This window comes from Herpailurus yagouaroundi, unplaced genomic scaffold (assembly GCF_014898765.1).
Source record: "Herpailurus yagouaroundi ecotype Mexico unplaced genomic scaffold, PumYag 250, whole genome shotgun sequence".
NCBI lineage: Eukaryota > Metazoa > Chordata > Mammalia > Carnivora > Felidae > Herpailurus > Herpailurus yagouaroundi.
The window spans coordinates 12,666,015-12,688,796 of record NW_024412467.1 but is presented as its reverse complement, the minus strand read 5'-3'; the positions used below and the strand labels follow the sequence as shown (position 1 = coordinate 12,688,796).

Below are 22,782 nucleotides of genomic sequence, written 5' to 3'. Positions count from 1 at the left end.
CAGGTAGGGACGAGAATCCAACTTCCCCTCCATTAAGCCTGGCAAATGTAAAGCGATGCCATTCTTCCAAAGTTTCTGGAAGTTATTTTTCGTAAAAATATTCAATGGATCCAGGATTATTGGTCAGGAGATTAATCATTTGTTTTAATTTCTAGTATGGTAAGTATCAATAAACAGAACCCATATAAACAAAACTCTTGATAAACATTCATGAATAGCGAGGTGCCATGCGCACTGGATATATTTGAAGGGGGCGGAGTTAAGTAAAGACCTAGTCTGACGTCAAGGAATTCTTCACCTTATAGGGCAAACGTGGGCAGCCATATTCCTAATAGGTCAGTGTCTGGCTTTAATTTATTGTTGTTTTTTTTTTTTTAAACTTCAGTATAATTAACACACGGCATTAGAATAGTTTCAGGTGCACAATATGGTGATTCAACAATTCTACACATTACCCAGCGCTCCTCACAAGTGCGCTCCTTGATCCCCATCACCTGTTTCACCCATTCCCCAGCCACCTCCCCTCTGGCAACCAGCAGTGTGTTCTCTAGAGTTAAGAGTCTTTTTCTGGTCAGTTTTCTTTATTTCTTAAATTCCACATATGTGTGAAATTGTGTGGTATTTGTCTTTCTCCAACTTATTTCACTTAGCAGAATACGAAGTCCATCCACGTTGTCACAAATGACAAGATTTCGTTCTTTTTTATGGCTGAGGAACATTTGTGTGTGTGTGTGTGTGTGTGTGTGTGTGTGTGTGTCTCCCACTTCTTTATCCATTCACCGGTCGGTGGACACGGGCTGCTTCCCTAATTTGGCTGTTGTAGACAATGCTGCTGCTATAAACACAGGGGTGCATGGATCTTTTAGAATTACTGTTTTCATATTCTTTGGGTAAATACCCAGGAGTGGAATTACTGAATCACATGGTAATTCTATTTTTAATTTTTTGGGAGATCTCCAAACCGTTTTCACAGTGGCTGCACCAGTTTGCGGTCCCACCAAACGATTTGACATTTTAAATGAAAAACTGTTTAAATTACATATTCCACCAATTTTATTTAGCATAAAAATCATAATTAACTTCCTTTTTTTTTTTTTTTTTTTGGATAGCTCAGGGTCGCCACCAGAAACCGCAGTTATGCGATCCAGCGGGTGAAGTACCGCGTAGAGCAAATACACCGCTGCTCCCGTCGCAGCCCCCGACGCTACAAGACCACACGCCGTAACTGGCGATGTACGTGGTTGGTACCTTCACCCACCATCCTAGGCTGAGCAGGTGGTGTTCCGTCTACACAGGCACCGTACGGAGGCTCCGGTGCAGCTAGCTGTTTGAGTTTTGGCTGCTTTTAGGCCGCGTTTGGTGCTGCTAAGTGGTGCTGACTGTGGCGCTGAGGCTCAGTTTGGGTCAGGAAGGGCTGGTAGAAGCCTTGCTCCTGCCACTGCACCCCAGCATCGGTCTCAGGGCCACAGCACACGCGTCTCTCCTTTTAAACACTCAGGAGAAAATGTTGCTAACGAATCACCTCTGAGCCCAAGCTGATGCAGGATTACAAAAAAAATGCAACAGCTAGGTTAACATGTCATAGACTTACAGGGCTGTTGGGACTTACGCGAGTACAAAAAAAAAACCCTCTTGGAGTCTTAACATCTCTACAACTAACAGCAACGGCGACTTAAGGGAGGGAAGAACTCCATCCGCAACTGACACGCAAACTTGTGACCACCGTACTAAACCGCTGAAGTCCTAGCCATCTTACCATCTGTCATGCGCATCAATCCAGAAGAGATCTGAAAATGTATTTTATCTATCTGGGGTTGTGAAAGTGCCTCAGCAATCACTGTCAAAATGAAAGCCACGTAGTACACGTTCAATCTGCTGCAGCCCTGAGCAATGTTTATGGAAATAAAAATATCGCAAACTTATAGTTTTATCAGCAAACCCGCATGTCTCCTAATAAGTCTGCTAATTTTACAGCTAAGAAAACTACAGTAAGTCGACAGGGCATAAAACGCTGACAGGCGGCAGAACTGGGATTGAATCCCTACCTTTATTGATTTTTTTAAGTAGCCTTCATGCCCAGCACAGAGTCCAACGCGGGGCTAGAACTCACGACCCTGAGATCAAGAGCTGAGCTGAGCTAAAGAGTCGGATGCTTAGCTGAGCCACCCAGGTGCCCTGAATCCATTCTTTTTACCTGAAGCCCAACAAGAATTCCTAGCGCTCAGTGCTTTACAAAATTAAATTTTAGTTCCTCTGACACATCAATAATTTTTCAAGGACAAACAAATCTACCTTCAACATTTTTTTATTTGCTGTGTTCTTGCCACATTCTCTCCTCAGCTGTTCACTCATGGCTTGTAGCTCTCTTCCAAAGTGAATCATTCTTTCTATGGCGGCTTGACTTCCTCCACACAACTGGCGTCTTAACTGACTCGAATCAACTTCTGTAAGCAAAACAAACGAGTATTTTACTTTCTTATTAAATGGAGTGCCAGGGAGAAATGAACATCAGTTGCTTACAACATTTTGTACGTTTCATTTAGTAATTACTACCTAATAGTTTATTTAAATATGCGGTTTTCTTTTTCACTTAATAGGAAACATTGCAGCTAAAAGGTATACTTTATCTAGGTCTCAAGAATCTAGGCTCTACTCTCCAGCACGCAGGTCAAAGTCTGTTGAAATCGCCTCCATTTAGGATGCCCCTGGTATATCAGGGAAAAGTGTAGAAGAAGTTAAGCACAGTTCTCTAAAACTACATTAAGCAGCATTAAGGAGAAAACAGCACTGCCACTCCAGCTACTCTGACTGACACAGAGCAGAGATGGAAAAAAAGGACTCCTCCAGGTGAAAAGCTAAATGACTCCAATAAAAACACAGAAGACACCAGGGAATCGCAGGATTAAATACACACTTTGAGAAAATAATTGTTTAGTATGTATCTTGGTTGACAATAACCGCTGATCAATAATGTAACTGTATGAATCCCTAATAACATATAAATTACTAACGATGACGATCCTTAACATTTACTCAGCACTTCCTTTATGCCTACTAGCTTTTCACAAATTAGCCCATTTAAGCTTTACAGTGGCCTATGAGGCGGTTGCTATTATTACCACACCCATTTTACAGATGAAGAAACTGAGGCACTGTGCTCTTAAGTAACTTGAGCAAGGTCACACAGCTTGTAAATGGCAGTTGCAGAATTCAAATCCAGGTCATCTGGCTCCAGAACTCTCAATCACCATGCTCTGATTATACTCTGAATGTTGAGGGTGCTGGTATCTGACAGAAGAAAACTAGGCTGCCTTCTCAACTATACCCCTTGCTGGAAAAATGGATTTTACACTGAACACATAATCCTCAACAACAGTCCTCAATAAGGACCCTTTAACTCCCAAATACTCAGAAACCTAATGTTGCCATCGAATTCAGGCAAAAAAGAATTTTTAAGCTCCAATCATTTTCATTCTTCAATTGATGGGAAAGTTTGCTGATGGTTTAACCTTATGGTACAATTTACTATGCAAGTTACCAACCAAACAAAACTATGCGTGCTAATGTACCTTTCAGCCACATAATTTTGGGGGGGCCTGGGGGAGGGAGAGGGAAAGAGGGGTCATACTGAAGCACCTACTATGTGCCAGGCACTGAACTATGCATAGTCACAGATATTCACATTAAATGAACTTAAGAAATTGATTCGAATTTATAAAATCAGCTGTACCCATCTGGCCTTCACTGGCCATACTGAAGCCAGTGTAAAAACGTTCATTTCCCCAACCCCAAGTGTCCTAAAAGACAGTTAACGCTAGTAAGAGTACGGCTGCATCAACGCCAGCACCAAGTTGAGCCGAAGACAGTCCGGCACAGAAAACCGGCTGGAACTTAACTTCAGAAGGCACTGGAAAGCACCGCACCCTGCAGCAGCCCGCGCTCACGAGGCAGTTTACGATCGGATATGTGCTCTTGTCAAATCCCATGGCACATACATCGCTAAACGTGATTTATGCTCATCAGCTGTGAATCAATAGAAGTAAAAGCATAACCTTGTAGTCACCATTTTTTATTAAAAACGTAAGAAATACCACTGCAGACCCATTTCGGTGTCACAGTCTTCCATTTCGTGGTCATGTTTAGAGCTACCATTTAGGAAGCCGTTGGATGAAGTCTCTCCAACCCCATTGGAGTAGTGCTCTGTCTCCATATCCACATCATTACTGGAAATAAAGAAGAAACACCGAACTTTAGAAATCACATCCTCGCGGCGTAGTTTAAAATAAACTCCTACTCCTAGCCTCCTCATAGCCTGACTTCATAGGGCAACACAGTCTGCAAAAACAAGGTATTTGGTTCTATCCTGAATGTCTTCAAAGCCAGTAGGTAGCCGACTCGCACCAAAGTCGTACTCCTGGAAGGAGGAAAACAGCGTACGGCCTAAAATGCAGCGGTTTCCTGACTCTATATCCGTCTGGACAAACTACTTTTCACATACGTCTCACCGTGTTTCCAGGTCAGATCTGCACTTGGTTGTGTGTTCATCAGCTCTTGCCCCCGGGTGCCCCAGCCTCACACCGCACGCATTTTGAGCAGTCAGGGCAAAGAAGGGGGAAACTACCCCGTCAAAACAAACCATTCCCCGATCCCACGTCACCTTTCTCGTGCCCTCATCTTCATCCCTTCCAGAACGAGGTTTTCTTTAAATGGCCTGGACGGGGTGGCATCCGTCCTCACCACTCAGAAACACAGCCTCCCACCAAGGTGAACGGTGATCTGGAAGACCACTCTGGCTCGCCCTCTCACACCCCGGCCAGCCCCCGCCGTGATTTTTCTCTCGCAGGCTTTCTCGCTGGCTACAGAATCTAAAAAGCACTGCTAAATCCTCATTTTAAAAATGTGATTTTGGGTATTTAGGTTGCTCCTCATTTTCCCGCAGGTCACATTTACTGAAGAACAGCCCCGTGCCAGTAACTGCGTCTGGACACACACTGAACTTGTGGGCGCGCGCACTCGCTCTACAAACGACAAACGCCTCCTCTTGAAGACTTCTCCAGTGAAGATCCAGGCAGGGATTATACGGCCCAGAAGGAACGCGTGATGACAGTGTAGGAAATATTTAAATGAAAATACACTTTTCTCATTAAAAAAGCAACCTATATTCATTCGTAGGAAAAAACCAACACTGAACGCAGACAAGCAAAACGCGCTCTGCACACACCACCAGAGGTAACCGCTGGTAGCACCTTGGGGTGAGTGCGTGAGTTTAAGTGTGTGCGTGTGAGAGCACTGCTTCCATCGGTGAGACGTGTAAGGCAAAAAGACACAGATCTAGGAAGGAGGGGGCAAGGGCCCCAGGATGACTCTATCAGGCAGAAAAGCTCGCTGACTATATCTTGATGAGCTTTGACAATGAGAAGAAAAATCAAACTTTAAAAAATAATGTTTAATGTAATGCAAATTGTTGAGATCATAGCTCTTAGTGATCTTAATATACTTACACTTGTTTCTTTCTTTCTTTTTTTTTTTTTTTTTTTTTTGACAATTCAATTCGGTATTTGGGAGGGATTCTTTCATTCAACACACACTTAAGAGCCCCTGAGCCCACACTGTGTGTTGCGGGCTAAGGTTACAATGAGACGGCCTCCGCCCTCCAGGGGCCAACAGAGGACCCACTGGGAGGGAGCCACCACCTTTGCTGGTGATGTAACAAGGAAATCATCCTGGAAAGTGACAAGTGAACTCAGTTTTACAGCCGGCTGAGAGGAGGGGATGAGGGAGGGCGGAGGGAGCAGTGTTGCAGATGGGGCAGCAGGGGAGGGGGGTGCTGATAGAAAAAGCACACGACTGGAAGTCAGGAATCCTGGGACGCAGTCACTGTTCTGCAACTTACGAGCCACGAATTATTGACGTGTATTGTTGACAACAACAAAGTATCGCTTACTTTTCTGGTTTTGGCTCTCCATCTGTACAATGTTTTAATAGTTAGTACCACCCTCGCTACTTCGCAGTAGGGCTGTAAGGAAAGCCTTCAGCAACTACAAAGTAACTGCTACTGTGTAACGGTTCCGGGCACTTCACAAGCTCACTTTCTTCGTCCGTGCGGCACACAGAAGATGCGGTCGCCAAACCCTTCCGGTGAGCTTGCTTCCCTGAACGCAGGTAACAACAGGTCTCTTTAGCAACTTCTTTGCCATGAGGAGGTATTTCAGACAAAAACCCACAAACTGCCCGAATTGCCCCCAGTCCTGCCACAAACAATGGCAGAAGCCTCTACCAAGAACAAAGTGCTAACATGCTATATATAAAGCACATACGCACGCACACACCCATATTCCATACAGAATTTTCAGCACGACACAGTCCTCTAACCTACTTTCCACTATGTCATTTCTACCGTGAAAGACAACCCAAATCTCCTCCGTACAAGACGGCGTTTTTTCCTACTCTTCTCCCACCACTTTTGTGGACCACCATTATAACCTGTATATACCACACGCCATTACTTCGGCAGGCTGGCACTTGGGACAGATCATCTTGATACTCTCGTTACTCTCCTGATTTGCAATACTGATTCTCACACATACGCTTTTCTGCAGAATCCTATTTCCCATGTAAAAGTCAGATCCCATCCTTTCTCCTTCAGTGAGAAAGTTTTGCACTGATGAACATTATTCCCCCCCACCCCCCAGACGGGGTGTGACCAAACAATTCATGTTGTAAGACCAAACCAACCTCAAGTTGATAAAATCTACACATCATTTTTCACGTGTATTATTTTTTTTATCATGCCACTAGTCCTGAACCAAAGTGAATTCAGATACTAGATGATCTGGGCAGGCTGATTTCGTAAGAACTCGTATTCAAACGATTACATTTCGTGAACCTCGAGGTTCGTGAATATTCAACCCGAATATATGTGACAGGACGGTGACACACACATCTCTTCTCTCCCAGCTCTCTGAAGCCGGAGACCAGGCCCGGCAGAATGTCTGACATCCGACGGGTCCTCGCACTGGGCTCATGGTACGCTTACTAAATGGCCGAAGGTCCCTCTGCTGCTACAAGCAAGCCCTGCCCCCTAAAGTCAGGCTTTCAAAAAAGATTCTTTGTCAAGTTAGTTACCTGGAATTCAGAAAACCTGATGCACATCTACACAAAAAAAAAACCCACACAGAGAGAAAAAGACGGTTGTAAACGTACCCTACGTTACTTCTACAGAGTAAACGAACGACTGGGACTTAACCTGGAAATACAGGCACAGCATTACGTGACCACGTGTACAGGCCGCTGCCCACAGGAAGCCCAGAGGCAAGGAGTCCGGCGTGTATGCTTACAGCCCGGCAGAGGGAAAAGGTGATGCGGAGCACGACGAAGGAGCAGAGGAAAACAGGCTGCCGGCCCCCGGGATCCCGGAGAGTTTGGGACTCACTCCTCACCCTTTTGTTCTCTGAGGACCTGGGAGCACCCACACCCCCTATGGACGATCTAATTCAAGTTCTCCAAATGATTAAAAATGACGACGCTAATAATTAGGCTGCTTATAGTAATGTAAAAGCTGCGGAGACCACACACCTGGTGAAGTTATTAACTTGCTGTGATCGTGACATGTTTATACTGTTCAGTTCTGGTACATTCAAGTTGGATGACTGGTGTTTACTATGGCAATAGGATTGATGTGCTTTATTTGAGATCACACCATTACTACAACTTTCAAAACCTGGGGAAAAACAAGAAAAAGAGGCATGAAAACAGAAACAAACACCAACTTACTGGTCAGTTGTAACGACTATATGCCCATATTCTGATCTTGCATTTAAAACTTTTATAACGTGGCAGAGTCCATGCATTGCTTAAACAAGAAACATAACTTCTCTGAAAGGACAGACGGATATTAATTGTGGGCTGTAATTATCATCTCCTCTAACATTTACTGAAGGCTTAATTATGGATCTTATTTAATCCCCCAAGCTCCCCCATGAGGCCTGTGTTCTCATCGCTCCCATTTAATGCACGAATACACTGAGGCCAAGAAGTCATCTGGGCCCGAGTGAATGTATGAAATTCAAGAGGGGAGGTGGCGAAGGGGACAAACGTGAGAATCACATGCAGTGCACAGGATGGCGATGTAAATAAACCGAGAGGTGGTAATGTAGAAAGGTGCATGCCGACTGAGGAAGAGCAAAGGTGTTACTCTATGAAAGGAAAGAGGATGTGACTTTTGCTTTAGAAGGTTAAATATACAGAGGAAAGAGAACACGTTGGGAAGAACAGAATGAGAGAGACCAGCAGAGGAAGACTAAGGAAGGCTGGAAATAAACCTGTAGAAGTGATGTCCTCAAAGGCAGGAAAGGAGAGAATTTTAGTTCCTAGAACACCAAAAGCCTGAGAGACTATGACCGGTGAGCCCAGAGAGGGACATGAGAAAATGAAGCGGGCAGAGCAGAGGCCCGGTGGGGAAAGAAAGAGAAAGCAGCCGGCCCAGCTAGCGTGGGGGTCGGTGGCCGAAGCCGCCACGGCCACGGCACCGCCTTCACATTTATATGAGATTAGAACACACGGGTTACCTTTTACCTTTACCAAATATCTACTGATTTACTTTCTAGAGACAGCTCGAATGTCGACTTTTGCTTATGAAGATCTGCTAATTATTCATTCTCTTCGAAACAGCTCTGCTTCAAGTTACCTTCTGGTACTAAGAACACACGAGTCCGATCCACTTACAATTTTCCTTCCAGAGCAGCGCTGAGGTCAAGTATGTGCGTGTGCAAAACAGCTATGTGGAAACGTCACGTTTCAAAAAATTTTCATTTTGGTTCAAAACTACAAAGAAGGGCAAACACTTCAAAGTAACGTCGTAAGACTGAGTCTCACCAGAAAAATGGGCGCTGCTTCCTTTGCCTGGTGCTAAGCTGTGGATGCTCGATCCGTGACTGGGGCTCATGCTCGGGCTACTGAAAGGTCGAGGGCTGACAGGGTAACTGTCCTGAGATTTTGGACTCCGGCCTCCCAGACATCGTACTTCACTATCTGTACCATTCACCATTTCTATAAACTGACGCACTCTAGAAAGATAAGAGACAAATTTACTTAGGTCATTTTCAAATTTTTTTTATGTTTATTCATTTTTGAAAGACACAGAGAGACAGAGCACAAGCAGGGGAGGGGCAGAGGGAGAGGGAGACACAGAATCCACAGCAGGCTCCAGGCTCTGAGCTGTCAGCACAGAACCCGACACAGGGCTCGAACTCACAGACCACGAGATCATGACCTGAGCCGAAGCCGGACGCTCAACTGACTGAGCCACCCAGGCGCCCCTACTTAGGTCATTTTCAAAGAGCAGTTTATTTAGTAGCAACAACAGATCTCTGAAAGGAAATACCTTATGGACTTGTATCTATCAGTAAGTGTGGTCTTTAGATAGTGTGCTAAAAACACTACATGTAGTTTCATACACTGTACTGCTTAGAATAATTTAAAAATTTCCGGAAAAACCAGAGTATAAAGCAAAACACACTATCTCTCCTTTAATTAAGATTTACTAAGAGGGACGCCTGGGTGGTTCAGTCGGTTAAGCGTCCGACTTCAGCTCAGGTCATGATCTCACAGTCTGTGAGTTCGAGCCCCGCGTCGGGCTCTGTGCTGACAGCTCGGAGCCTGGAGCCTGCTTCCGATTCTGTGTCTCCCTCTTTCTCTGCCCCTCTCCTGCTTGCACTCTCTCTAAACTAAACAGACATTTAAAAAATTAAAAAAAAAAAAAAGATTCACTAAGAAAATGAAGGAATCCATAGCTTAAAATCAGAAGACTTCATTTTTGAAGCTAAAAATAGTTTAATCAAATAATATTTGCATTTGGCGGCAAGTCCGATGGCGTGCAAGAACACGATATGCTTTCGTGTACAGCTTTCGTGTACACATCACGTAGACGAAGTGCCTTGCTCCACGCTCTTCCTGACTGCAACTTCCATCTGCAACCTCTTAACCAAAATGTGCCACACTTAAAATTTTACTCTTAAGCAAAAACCATTCTGACACTGGCTTACAAAGGAAGGGTTTCTGGTGGGGCGCCTGGGTGGCTCAGTCGGTTAAATGTCCGACTCTTGATTTTGGCTCAGGTCATGATCTCAGGGTCATGGGATCGAAGCCTGCAAAGGTCGGGCTCTGTGCTGGGCACGGAGCCTGCTTGGAATTCTCTCTCTCCCTCTGCCCCCCCGCCCCTGCCACCGGCTCACTCTCTCTCTCAAAAAAAAAGAAAAACAAACACAAAGGGCGTCTGGTACTTAGAGAGTTGAAATATTAGGCTTCATAACACCTGAATTTTAAAATAACAAAGATTCAGGGGCGCCTGGGTGGCGCAGTCGGTTAAGCGTCCGACTTCAGCCAGGTCACGATCTTGCAGTCCGTGAGTTCGAGCCCCGCGTCGGGCTCTGGGCTGATGGCTCAGAGCCTGGAGCCTGTTTCCGATTCTGTGTCTCCCTCTCTCTCTGCCCCTCGCCCGTTCATGCTCTGTCTCTCTCTGTCCCAAAAATAAATAAACGTTGAAAAAAAATAAATAAAATAAAATAACAAAGATTCATAACACCAATAAAAAAGAAACGCCAAATTATGATGGCTATTGAAACAAAAGCTGCAGAAACTAAGTGTCGGCAGGATGTGGGGACACCAGGACTCTTGCATACCACTGGCTGAGGCTGTAAAATGGTGCAGGGCTACAGAGCTCTAAGGATTAATCTCCTCCAAAAGTGAAACAGATTTACCACAGGTTCAACAATCCCACTTCTGGGTATATACCCCAAAGAGCTGGAAGCAGGGACCCCGCACAGATATTCATACATCACCCCTGTTCACAGCAGCGTCATTCACAAGAACCAAAGTGGAAGCGACCCAAATGTCTATCAATTGTTCCGCTTCAAAAGGAGGGAAACTGACACATGCTATATAACATGGATGGGTTTTGAGGACAATACGCTGGGAGAAATGAGCCAGTTACAGGAACAGACACTGTTACGCTTTCTTTTATCTGAGGCGCCCAGAGCAGCCGAATTTAAATTCACAGAAACAGAAAGTAAAATGGTGGTGGAAGGGAGAAATGGGGACTTCAAGTTTCCATCTGGGAGAATGAAAAAAGTTCTAGAGGTGGATGATGGGTGACGATCAGAACAATGTGACTCCACTTAATACTACGCAAGAGCACGGGGTGCCTGGGTGGCTCCGACGGTTGAGCGCCGGGCTTTCGAGTCTGGCTCAGGTCATGATCTCACAGTTCGTGAACACGAGCCCTGCGTCGGGCTCTGCACTGACAGGGCGGAGCCTGCTTGGGATTCTCTCTACCCCACTCCTTCTGCCCCCCACCCCTACTGGTGCACGTGCGTGCTCTCTCAAAATAAACTTAAAACAAAAATACTACAGAAGTGCACGTGCAAAAATGGCAAACGTTACGTATATTTTACCACAGCTTTCAAAATGACACAGACTTACAATAAGGTACTCTGCAGGAAGAAAAACAGATATCCACCTTCTAACTACAATTTTAACATTTTTAAACATATAGCTAGCACCATAGAAGAGCAGAAACATAGCAAGAGATGCCATCTGCTTATAATCCTACCACAAAAGTGTTTTTTACAAACTGTTATGGAGATGTGCTGTATCACAGAATTATATGTAAATACCTGACACGAGGTGAAACAAAAACTATTAAAACATGAAAACAATTCTGATTATACATAACACACACACACACACACACACACACACACACACACACACACAATAACGTTTTGTTAAACAAACTCACTTTAACGTGAAAAGGAGATTAGGATTTCTTTCAAGTAAACTTGGGTATAACTGTTGTGTTGTTTCAATGGCTTCTCCCATTCTTCCTGCTAACACCAATTTCTGAATTCCTATTTAGAAAAAAGAAGGCAAAAGATTAATTTTTTAAGAGTAGAAACATAAACTTAGTGGACCGTCAAAAAAAGAGTTAGTCAAAAAAAGTATTTAAATTACGGTGATTAACTTCCATTTCTTTTTTTGTTTTAAATCATAGTTTCTATCAGGCAATCAAGGAACAATTTCAGACACATTAAAAAATTAGAAAAACAAGTACTTTCATAAACTATTTCTAAAAATCATGAATTAATATACAAGTAATACAGAAAAACATCTGTGAAGCATTACTGAAGTTTTAAACACGAAGATTAAAAGCAGGGACGTGTTTACGGCATACAGTGTGGTGCTGGCCTCACGGAATCCTTAAGCCCCAACTCTTCAACTTACACACTAAATACGTCAGCGTCTATCTAATATGCCAATCATATCTCAGTAGAGTGTTGTGTTTTTTTTTTTAAAGACCATAGCAAACATTAAAGAGGTAATATTCAAAATGCCTTATCAAACATGGTAACCTTTTGAATCCAGTACTGAGAGAATGGGTAGCCTTGGAGTAAAGTCTGAATTCAACATTCACTGAGTGTTCCCCGCTGTCAGGTAAGCTGTTCAATTACATGATGGGCACACAAAAAAAGTGATCGTCTCCGGTTTGCCAGAGCTTAAACACAGCGAGAAAGACAGACAAGCCTACAGTTGGTGACAACACAATGGAGTAAGTGTTCTTATAGCAGCGCGACCTATAAAAACATCGCTTTCACCCATCACGTTGTTTCGATGCCTAGGGTCTCGTCAAGCCACCCCCTCCCTGGTGGACTTAGCTGCACCACTGTCACTTAGGAGGCTAACTGTGGGAGCGACACACTGACGTGCCTCTGGTAGCCCGGGCCGACAGCTCTGGCCACAGCACCGGGACCCGGACAGTACAACGGAAGACCAATACTACCTTAAGGTTAGCGAGCGATTTGAATGCAAAGGTTTACATTGCTTTGTACATATTATCTCTGCTAGTCTTAATCATGGGATTACTTTACCAACTACAAAAAAAAAAAAAAAATTTTTTTTTTTTGTTTAATGTTTACTTCCTAAAAAGCTAAAGCAAACATTTTTTAAGAAAAAATGGTAAACATTCCTTATAAAACTTTCTCCAAAATTCTTTCTACATCCGGAACGCTAAACCAGTCTTACGTGAGTGTTTTTTAAGGTGGTCTTCAAAAATGTCAGTGAAAATAAATTTCAGAGGCATCCATTTTAAGTTAATATATTTGAAAAGATCTTAGTTTAAAAAATAAAATTTCTAAAAATTGATATAACCAAACCTATAATCTGAAAACAAGTGTTATCCATGCACCACAGGGTCCTTACTTTGTCTATTCTTAATGGAAGCTAATTCTTCTAGAACGGTCTGGTCTGTAGATCTGGCAAAGGCCTCTGCTGTGGCACAGTACCCATGGTGGACTAAATAAGATGAAACCATTCTTAAAATAAAAAGAAGAAACACACATCTTTTAGTCAAGAGAATACAGGCTTCATACTACAAGTTATATAAAACAAGATCTACTCTGATGTTACAAAACCAACCTATTCCCTTGAAACCAGGCTTTAAGAACCTCAACTTTAAAGTTAAAAAAAAAAAAATCATTTTGTTCTATTCATGTCATATTTCCAACAAGGCAGCTGCAAATCCCATGTGAAGAGTGCTCTCCCTAGGAGTAACTACCACTAGAGAGGCAAGGACATTATACAGCTCTTGATTCTTGGCTCCCCGTTATCCCCGGGGCCTTTCCTACTATTCCCATCCTTATATTCAATCCCACTAACCGTAATTTCGGTTTCATCTTTACTGCATGGCTTATCCCAGTGAAGTGTCAGCATTTTATAAAATACAGTAATTTTTAAATAACAGATTAACTCTTTGTGTCGTGTGGAGCTCGACTCCTTTCTCTGCTCCTCAGTTACAAGAGATGGGGTCACAGGAGGTGAACACAAGAAATGCTAAGGTGAACCTGAGAATCTTCCAGAACAAAGTCTCTGAGGGCAATTCTACTAATCAATGAGAAATTGCCCTTCTAATCTAAATCTATTAGTATGACTGTACACACAAAAAACTGACTCAGCTGTGATTTACATGGAAGTGCCATACTTCCAAAGAACAAGTGTACTTTTTAAAAGGCCATCAAGCGGTCAAAACACATTTACATCTAATCACAAAAGGTTACAAAAACTCAACTCAACAATATTAACCCAAATAACCAATATATCCAAGTATTCAACTCCTAAACCTGCCTCCATCTGGCACTACTGAGGCCCTATCAAAATGGGGAAGGAAGCTGTGGTTCCGGAAGGAGGGACTGGGGGGCAGAGGGGCAAATCTCCAAGAAACAAGATTTTTCATTTTATTTCATCTAATTGGTCAAATTAATTTAAAAGGGTAGGGAAGAACTGTTTTAAATGGACCCCCTAGGAGGTCATGGTGAGTGTCACTTTTGTAAAGGACGTGGTGGCAGTGAGGGTCCTCCCCGGACTCTGACCACAGAATTAAGATAAACAAGGTTTCCTCTACTACTCCCCTGCAAGGATGCTCAGCGGCACCCATTTTTAAAGCATGAAAGGGAGGTGACCCCGGGACAGCAACCTATCTGAGCTCTAACTCATGGTGACCACGAGACGTTCAGCCAGACTTCACTGCTGGGTCAAGTGTGCCGGCAAAGACTACCGGTGGAGAGCTTCTGTGATACCAGATGATAACGGCTCCAAGGAAGAAGCATGTTTTCCAAATTATCATCATGTCTTCCAATCACTATCTCCTCCAAAAAACACACACACAAAATTTTATTGTATCTTTAAGTTTACAACTGTTCAAAGCAATTACACAGACATTTAAGACACACTGTCGGATAGATGGTATCTCCAAGCCTTTGCTATTTTCTTGGGTGAGATGACAGCAGTGAAAATGACTATTTAAATTCACTGGTACTTAGTTTTTAAGTCTGTACCATTTCAAGCTTTCAGAGTTACTGTTTAGTGCTACTGACACCCAGGTGTCATCTCTAGCCTTTTCGCAAAGGTATAGTCTACAAAGTTGACTGTCACAGGACTTGCATTTTCCTGCTGACTTCCATAATGAAATTCTATTTTTTCATAAAGGAGTTAAGATAAAGGTTGTTCAGTTTAGAGTACTTTTAATGACACCCATTGTTTGCTGCTACCCATTCTGTTATCATCCTAAATCCTAAGTATTAATCCTGCATTTAGGAATCCTCACTCCATATTCTTAACTCTTTGATCTTCATTCTTTTTGCTTCCTCTTAAATGTCTAATGAGAACATATAAAAGTAAATTACATTAAAAATAATTAGTGATTCTTAAGAATTCCTGCCATAGAATGCTTTTGGTCAGATTTTCCTATTTAGAACAGAGGCAATTATAGCCTCCCTGAATCTCCACGAAAAATAGTAAATATTTAGCACAACAGGAATCCTAGTAAGCAAAAGTAGCTGTTATTATTCTGACAGAGTAACCCACACACTGGAAAAATTTAGTCAAAACTTGAAATACAAAATGTACATCCCAAATGTGTATTCCAGTACATTAACTATACCATTATTTTAACTGGATTATTTTTTTTAGCCCCATAAATATGCGAACTGGACACAGCCAAGTTCATGTCCAAAACCACGAATTATACAACCTAAATTATCTTCCTGAATTTGTCTTTTGCGTTGGCACTATTAACAACAGAATCAAGCAGCCTATGGAAATCGTTAAATCCTATTACTAAGGATAGCAAATGAATGAACCCAAGCTATCAAGTGTCACTTTATTTTTGTCCTCCAAATCAGTAAGACCAGATACGAAATTATTTTTAATCGCGTAAGCAGAGTGAATTACTTTTTATAGAGATTAAAATATCATCACTACATTAAAATTATTAGGATATATAAGAATTAGTTTTAATTGTTTAAGAAAAGTAAATTACTTTTTATAGAGACTTAAATGTAATCAATGATACACTAAAATTATTAGGATAGAAATTAGATTAAAATGCTTCAATAAATATTCTTTCATACTAGAAGAATGTTTCATAAAAATATATATATATTTTTGAATAACGTCCATTCAAACTTCCTCACTTACTTTTGTATCATGGTCTGCCATTCGCCTTCCCGATCTCCAATAGGAAACCGGTCTATCTGTGCCTGGATTTTGGTTCTCCACTCTCGCATATAGTCTTCTATATCAAACACGAAAGGATGCTGCCCGAAATTGGCATCCACGACTTCTCCTGGTGTTTGGAGCCCCACGGTGGGATATAAATTTGGCTGTAAGACAACACATTTCACTAGCATCTATCTAACTGTTTTAAAGACTCAGTCATTCTTTCAAATGCTACCTTTCAGAATTTTACTTCTTGAATAGTTTAAAATCTCAATCAAAACCAGCAGAGAAAGAAAATTAGCTAAAGACAAATAAAGGTAAGCAAATAATCTAGGTGAGACCATATGCTCAACAAAAAGTAGCACTTCCTATAATCTAATCATCAAGAAAAAGTCTAAAGCCACCTAAACCACCTGTTTTATTCAGAGACCATGTGGCATTATACTTCTAATAAGCAAAAACATAAGTCTTGCTCTTAAGAACATGTCACATACTAGTTACATGTTAATTCAAGTGTAAACACATTAATTCAGATTTATGCTTTCATATATGATATGTCTGATGCATTTTCTAGAGACTTCATGAGAAGACTAGTTACTGTACAACTCTATCTGGGCAGGCGCCACTTTAAGTTTACTGATTTCATTTCTCTGTGCATTTGGCATGCCACTATAAAGGGACGGTGGTAAGAACTTAATTATAAGCAAAACACACAGTGCCATTAAGAGTGGGGTCTGTGTATAAAAATAAAAGACTCAAATGCACACGTTCCGGGAGCGGAAAGGGATTTCAATAATCAAATTCACAGAGAAATGCATTTAGATCTATTCCAAGATTCTGAAGCTAAACAATCAAATTTAATAGCTTCGAGTATGCAAAAAATACAGGAATCCTTTTGGGTCTATCACTAGTTGTTATACCTAAAGGGCGGATGAATTACTGAATGTCTACTAAACAGCAGGGTTTAAGCGCAATAATAATCCTGTGAAATAATTATTATTTGCATTACAAAGATAAAGCAAGTGAGGTTTGGGGTAAATTAACTTGCTCATGGTATGCATCACGACACAGGAGGGACTGGAACACAGATTAATCTGACAACAAATCCACGTTTAGTTTTACTTTAGTTTTAACTCCAAGGCTTACTTCATCTTTATTCTCTGTATTTATGCCTCATTTCTGTGCTTTAATGGTTATCACAAATATTTTCACTACAAAATTGGGTAAAGATTAAGAGTGGATAATTGGACGTGAATATGAGATGCTTAGATATATTTCACAGCAAAAAGCTGAGAGGATGTATTTAACAACAACTCACCGATGATCAAGCAACCAAAATCAGAAACAAAGGGAATACTGTGTCAAAATACTGAGGAACAGAATTGCACTGGATTCAGGAAATAAATGGTGATGCGATGTACGCAAATGCCCGGATTCCAGATCAACCAAACTAGCAAGTGTTTACAATTTTAAGCCAGAGATAAGGGAGATACTTGTTCCAGCCCTCTCATTTCACCAACCCCAGAAAACTGAGACCCAGGGAGTGGCAGCACACATCTCTGAATGAGACACATGAAAGAAGGAACGCAAGCCTCTCCACTTTTGGCACATGATTCTTTCCACTGAACTCCAGAACCAAACTTTGACATACCTTAAAACAAAAGTATATAAAGCCAAAGACTGTTCATACAGGCAACAACAGAGTGAAAGGCAATCCCATTTGTCAAGCAGAATGTGATTCTGACATTCAGCACTGCCCAGAGACGCTTTAAAAAGGGTGTGCTAATCTAAATTTTCCTGGCGAACTCGGGAAAATAATCATATCAACACTAGAAAAGAAAATCAACATTCAGAAATACTCTGATAAAACTGTGCCATAACACAGATTAAGACTTCCCTATGACAAAACATGCCATAAACGTCAAGACAATAGACTTTATGGGGAAAAAAAATCTGCTACACATGTAAGAATCAACATTCCCAATGTAAACAATATTCTCAAGATACAGGACAAAGATTAAAAGGCCAACTCCATTGTTTTTAAAGTGGTGACAGCTATACGCACAATTTGCAGAAGAAATGTAAAATAACAATGAAAATATGAAGAGACACTTAACCTCACTGGCCTTCCTAAGATACAAATTAAAACAAGAAGAATTTTTTGCACATTAGATTAAGATTTTAAAAGCTAAGAATACCCAATGTTGATGAAGGTTGAGACAGTAAACCCTCTCATCCACTGTGCACAGCAATGTAAACGGATATCATCTTTTAAGAAAGAAATTTGGCAAAATCTATTAAAACTGACAGAGCAATTTCACTTGTAAGAATTAAATCCTACAGAGAAACAAACATAATGCCCTGAAGCATTATTTTAATGGAAAAATATTAAAAAGAATGTCCATTCACAAGTGGTATTACATACCACATTCATCGAAACTCAGACTCCAATAATTGTAAGACATACCATCATTTTACGTCTAACAAAAAATACTTCCAATTAAATGTGGGAGGCCACAGATTCTAAGATGCACCCACATTTTATAAAAGTCAAAACAGAAGGGTGCCTGGGTGGCTCAGTCAGTTAAGCATCTGACTTCAGCTCAGGTCATGATCTCACAGGTTCGTGAGCTCGAGCCCCACACTGGGCTCTGCGTTGACGTGCGGAGCCTACTTGGGATTCTCTCTCTCTCTGCCCCTCCCCCACTCATTCTCCCTCTCAAAAAGAAACAAACTTAAAAAAATAAGTGTCAAAATATGAAAATATGTGCATCTCAGAAATTGTGGTAGCGCATCATACAATAAGATATCAAAAGCAAGCAAAAAACAAGAGTAAAAAATTTGTATGCTGACACAGAAAGATGTTATATTCCTAAATGCAGAAAAGCAAGCTAGAGACTAGTACATAAACTATGACCTCACCTCTGCTGTAAACATTTAAATAATGGACATACTGGCTAACCTAAACTCAGAAACAGACCTGGAAGGATATATATTCAATGCAGCCATCATGTCTAAACAGGCTGGAATTTCGAGAAACTTCTCTTTTGTACCTGTCTGTATTTACAAACATTTATTATTCAAATACTTAACACTGTGTATTACTTCTGTAATCAGGACGTGATAAAAAACTAGAAGTGGTAAAGTCAGTTGGATTCAATGAAAAGTAACAGTAATTTTTATACCACTTACTCAACTTCAAACCTGAAGAAGTGAGGAGAAAGGAATGGCTTAAGTGGCTAAACTATACATTATAAAAAAAAAAAATCTAATAGACTAACTTGCTGGACTACAGGTTTCTAGAAACAGAATATAGCAACACAACAGTTTTCAGTATGGTCACTGAGCTGTGCAACCATCACCACTACTTAATTTTATGACATTTTTATCACTAGCAGTCACCTCCTGCTCCCCATCCTGTAACCCCTGACCGCCACTCATCTACTTTCTGACCCTATGCAGCTGCCCATTCTGGACATTTCACACAAACAGGATTCATACAATATGTGGTCTTTTGTGACCGTCTTCGCTCATTTAGCAAAATGCTTTCAAGGTTCTTCCGTGATACGGCATGAATCTAGGTTGTGGATTTATGTAAAACAATGTTTTCTAGGAAACTTAATAAATTAAAAAAAAAAAAAGATCACCCCTTCTCATGTAGAATCAGACAAAAATGAAAATAAGTCTCTATGAAGAGAAACATAGATCTCATAATTTCTATTAACCTATTAAAGATAAAGATATTAAAAATAATATTCAGAAACTAAATACACACACAAAATCAAATTCAGTAGCATAATCTTGTTCTAAAGATGTTTTCTAATGAAAAGAAATGAAATGAAATGAAAAGAAATGAAAAGAATAATGTTATCTATAAAAAGTAGATTTCAAATCAGCCTAAAGAGCTGGAAAATAGTATCACTTTAAATGAGGACAGCTTCTATAACAAAAAAGAAAGAATTTATGTAATCCCAAAGTGAATTAGTTTATAGATGGATATTTCTCCAACTGGTGAGGTGAGCTGGGGAAGAAAGATTATTCTGGAAAAGATGTAATGTAGGGTTTTCGGAGCCATGTAAACACCCTAGGTTCCGTGATAAATGGAATATAGTCTAAACTTTTTTTTTCTGTAAATACACTCTCTACCAGGATTTAATGCTACAGCTGGCCAGTGAGAGATCACAGGTAGAGAACACAGAAACACTTCTTTGGTGGGGCCCTTAGGGGAAAGATTCACTTTCCCTTTCCTTTTCAAGGAGTGGAATGGAATGCTGTGCTGCATGTGGAAGTCCCAGCAGATCTCAGAATCCTAAGAATAAAAAGCTCTCAGAACCACTATATTGAAATAAAACAAAACAAAACAAAACTTGTAACACTACCCTAACTACCACTTTACCCACTGTTGGTAAAAAGTTACCACCAGCTAATTATAGACAAGGCAAGAAACATAACCAGTGATTCTAAAATGGGACAAAAATAACCAGAAGGCAACACAAAAATAGTCAACGTGTCTACAACCGGCGAGTCTTTTCCAAATTGTCACCATTCATGAAAGTGAGGAACAAGAGCTCTTAAAACATCTGCTTGTTCTGACAAGTTGGTTCTACTTACTTTGGGTCACAAAAAGAGGAAAAAACGCCCCCAAACACCCAACCAGCTAAACCCTTTGGCCAACTGCAAATGAAACTCAAGTGTTGCCCGAAGCCTCTGCGATGGTTCTGAACCACACTGACCTACGTGCCAGCATCCACAGCTGCACCCCACCCCTGGCCCCTCCACAGATGCTCTTCTCTGAAGCCTCCCCTCCACGAGTCATGTGATCCCCAACTTGTCCACTCACGGTGTACCTCTCCCTTTACGTTAACTTGTTTGGCTGTTCCTGAATCATTCTCACCAGCAAACAAACATCCTAGTAAATCAAAAAATCTGTCACTGCTCCCACTTCTGCCACCAGCCACGACAGCCCACTTGTTTCCTCCCTAGTGCAGTCAAATTCTCCACCAGGTTGTCTGTACTCTGTGATTCCCCTCCTCCTATTCTCTCTTAAACCCTTTCCAATGAGGATTTCCCCGTCACTCAGTCGGCTGAAACTTTGTCAAAGTCACCAGCTACCTCCACTCTGCTTAAATCCGCCGGTCAATTCTCAGTCCTTAGCTTACGGGATCTATCACACGGACATCTGACACAGCTGCTAACTCCTTCCTTCTAGAGAGGTTTTCTTCACGTGGCTTTGTGGACACACGCGCTTCTAAGTCTTCCTCCTACCTCACCCGTTGCTCCGTCTCAATCTCCCTTTGCTGCTCCCATCTCTTCTCCCAAACATGCACGCCCCTTCTTCTCTGCCTACACACACTCCCTTGTTGACGTCACAGTCTCGTGACTTTAAATTTACATACTGAAATGCCAAAGACTCCCAAGTTTTCGTCTCCAGCTCAGATCATGCTCTCGAATGCTGTATACCTGGCAAGTCCATTTCACTTTTCCAAAACTGAACGCCAGATCTACCCCCACTCAAAGCCTGCTTCCCTTACACACAGCCCTCTATCAGTAAGTGACATCGCCATCCTTTCCGTTCCTGGGGCCAAGAATCTCCAAGTCCTATCCTCTTTCTCATACGTTCACATCCAATCCATCAGAAAATTCTCTTGCCTCTGGCTCTCAGTTGGGGTTTTGTTCAATCATATTGATTTCTGTTTTTTAATTTAACTCTTTACCTGGAACTTACTTTGGAACAAACACAAGACAAAACCCCAAGATGACATGTTTTTTCAAAAAAAGAAACACCTTGGGGCGCCTGGGTGGCTCAGTCGGTTAAGCAGCCGACTTTGGCTCAGGTCATGATCTCGCGGTCCGTGAGTTTGAGCCCCGCGTCGGACTCTGTGCTGACAGCTCAGAGCCTGGAGCCTGTTTCAGATTCTGTGTCTCCCTCTTTCTGACCCTCCCCTGTTCATTCTCTGTCTCTCCCTGTCTCAAAAATAAATAAAACATTAAAAAAAAAATTAAAAAAAAAAAAAACACCTGTTCCATCACTGTTTATTATTAAATAATGCTTCCTGGCGAGCATGTTGATTTTAGACTCCAAATTCTCCTTGGCTTAGCAGAGTTGTTTTCTATTATAACTTCGATTTCTTTCTGGGTTTTTTTTCCCTCCCCTAAAATTTTCTTCAGGAATATTAATAATCTACAGGTCAGATGACTGTTCTCTGCCTCTGATTCTCCTGCCACTTTTCTCAAAACTTCTCAGAAACTGGAACGTGTCTTATCATCAGTGGCACCTTACATGTGTCTGGTCAGGCAGCTGTCGCTGTGCCCGCAAGAGTGTGAATTTGTTAAAACAATGTTTTTCCTGGTGAAACATGGATAACTGCAATTTTAGTCAACAAGTCATGAATGGACCGACAAAGAAAGAAGTATCAGAGTCCTGACTATTGTCAGAAAACCTCTGGTTAGTACCTTTTGGTAATATTAAAAAGGGCTGTCATCAGAGCCTGCACAATGGCACCAGGAGCTTAGAAGAAAATGCCAGAGACGTAATGGACAGCTCTTAAGAAATGTTCTTGATGGCCCAGAAGCCCCCATCATGTAGACAACCAGATGTCAACTCTAAAAAAGTGATTTCAAAGGTTGGACTCTTGACATTAAGTTTGGGGAATACCTCAATCAATCTATATTGCATATCTTATTGTTTTTAAGTGTGCAACGAGTGATATGGATTAAAAGCCTCTATTTAAATAC

General features: G+C 41.5%; 1 protein-coding gene across 1 annotated transcript in view; it reads right to left on the bottom strand.

Moving 5' to 3' along the window:
* The window catches only part of RANBP9 (RAN binding protein 9), a 91,185-nt gene that overhangs the window by 8,707 nt on the left and 59,696 nt on the right, over positions 1-22,782 (bottom strand). Inside the window, exons 6-12 of the mRNA XM_040460458.1 lie at positions 16,027-16,211; positions 13,255-13,367; positions 11,798-11,906; positions 8,875-9,065; positions 7,576-7,720; positions 4,102-4,223; positions 2,293-2,444 (exon numbers count right to left, since the gene is read on the bottom strand). Coding sequence (XP_040316392.1) covers positions 2,293-2,444; positions 4,102-4,223; positions 7,576-7,720; positions 8,875-9,065; positions 11,798-11,906; positions 13,255-13,367; positions 16,027-16,211 — 1,017 coding nt within the window. The remainder of the gene's footprint in view (positions 1-2,292; positions 2,445-4,101; positions 4,224-7,575; positions 7,721-8,874; positions 9,066-11,797; positions 11,907-13,254; positions 13,368-16,026; positions 16,212-22,782) is intronic.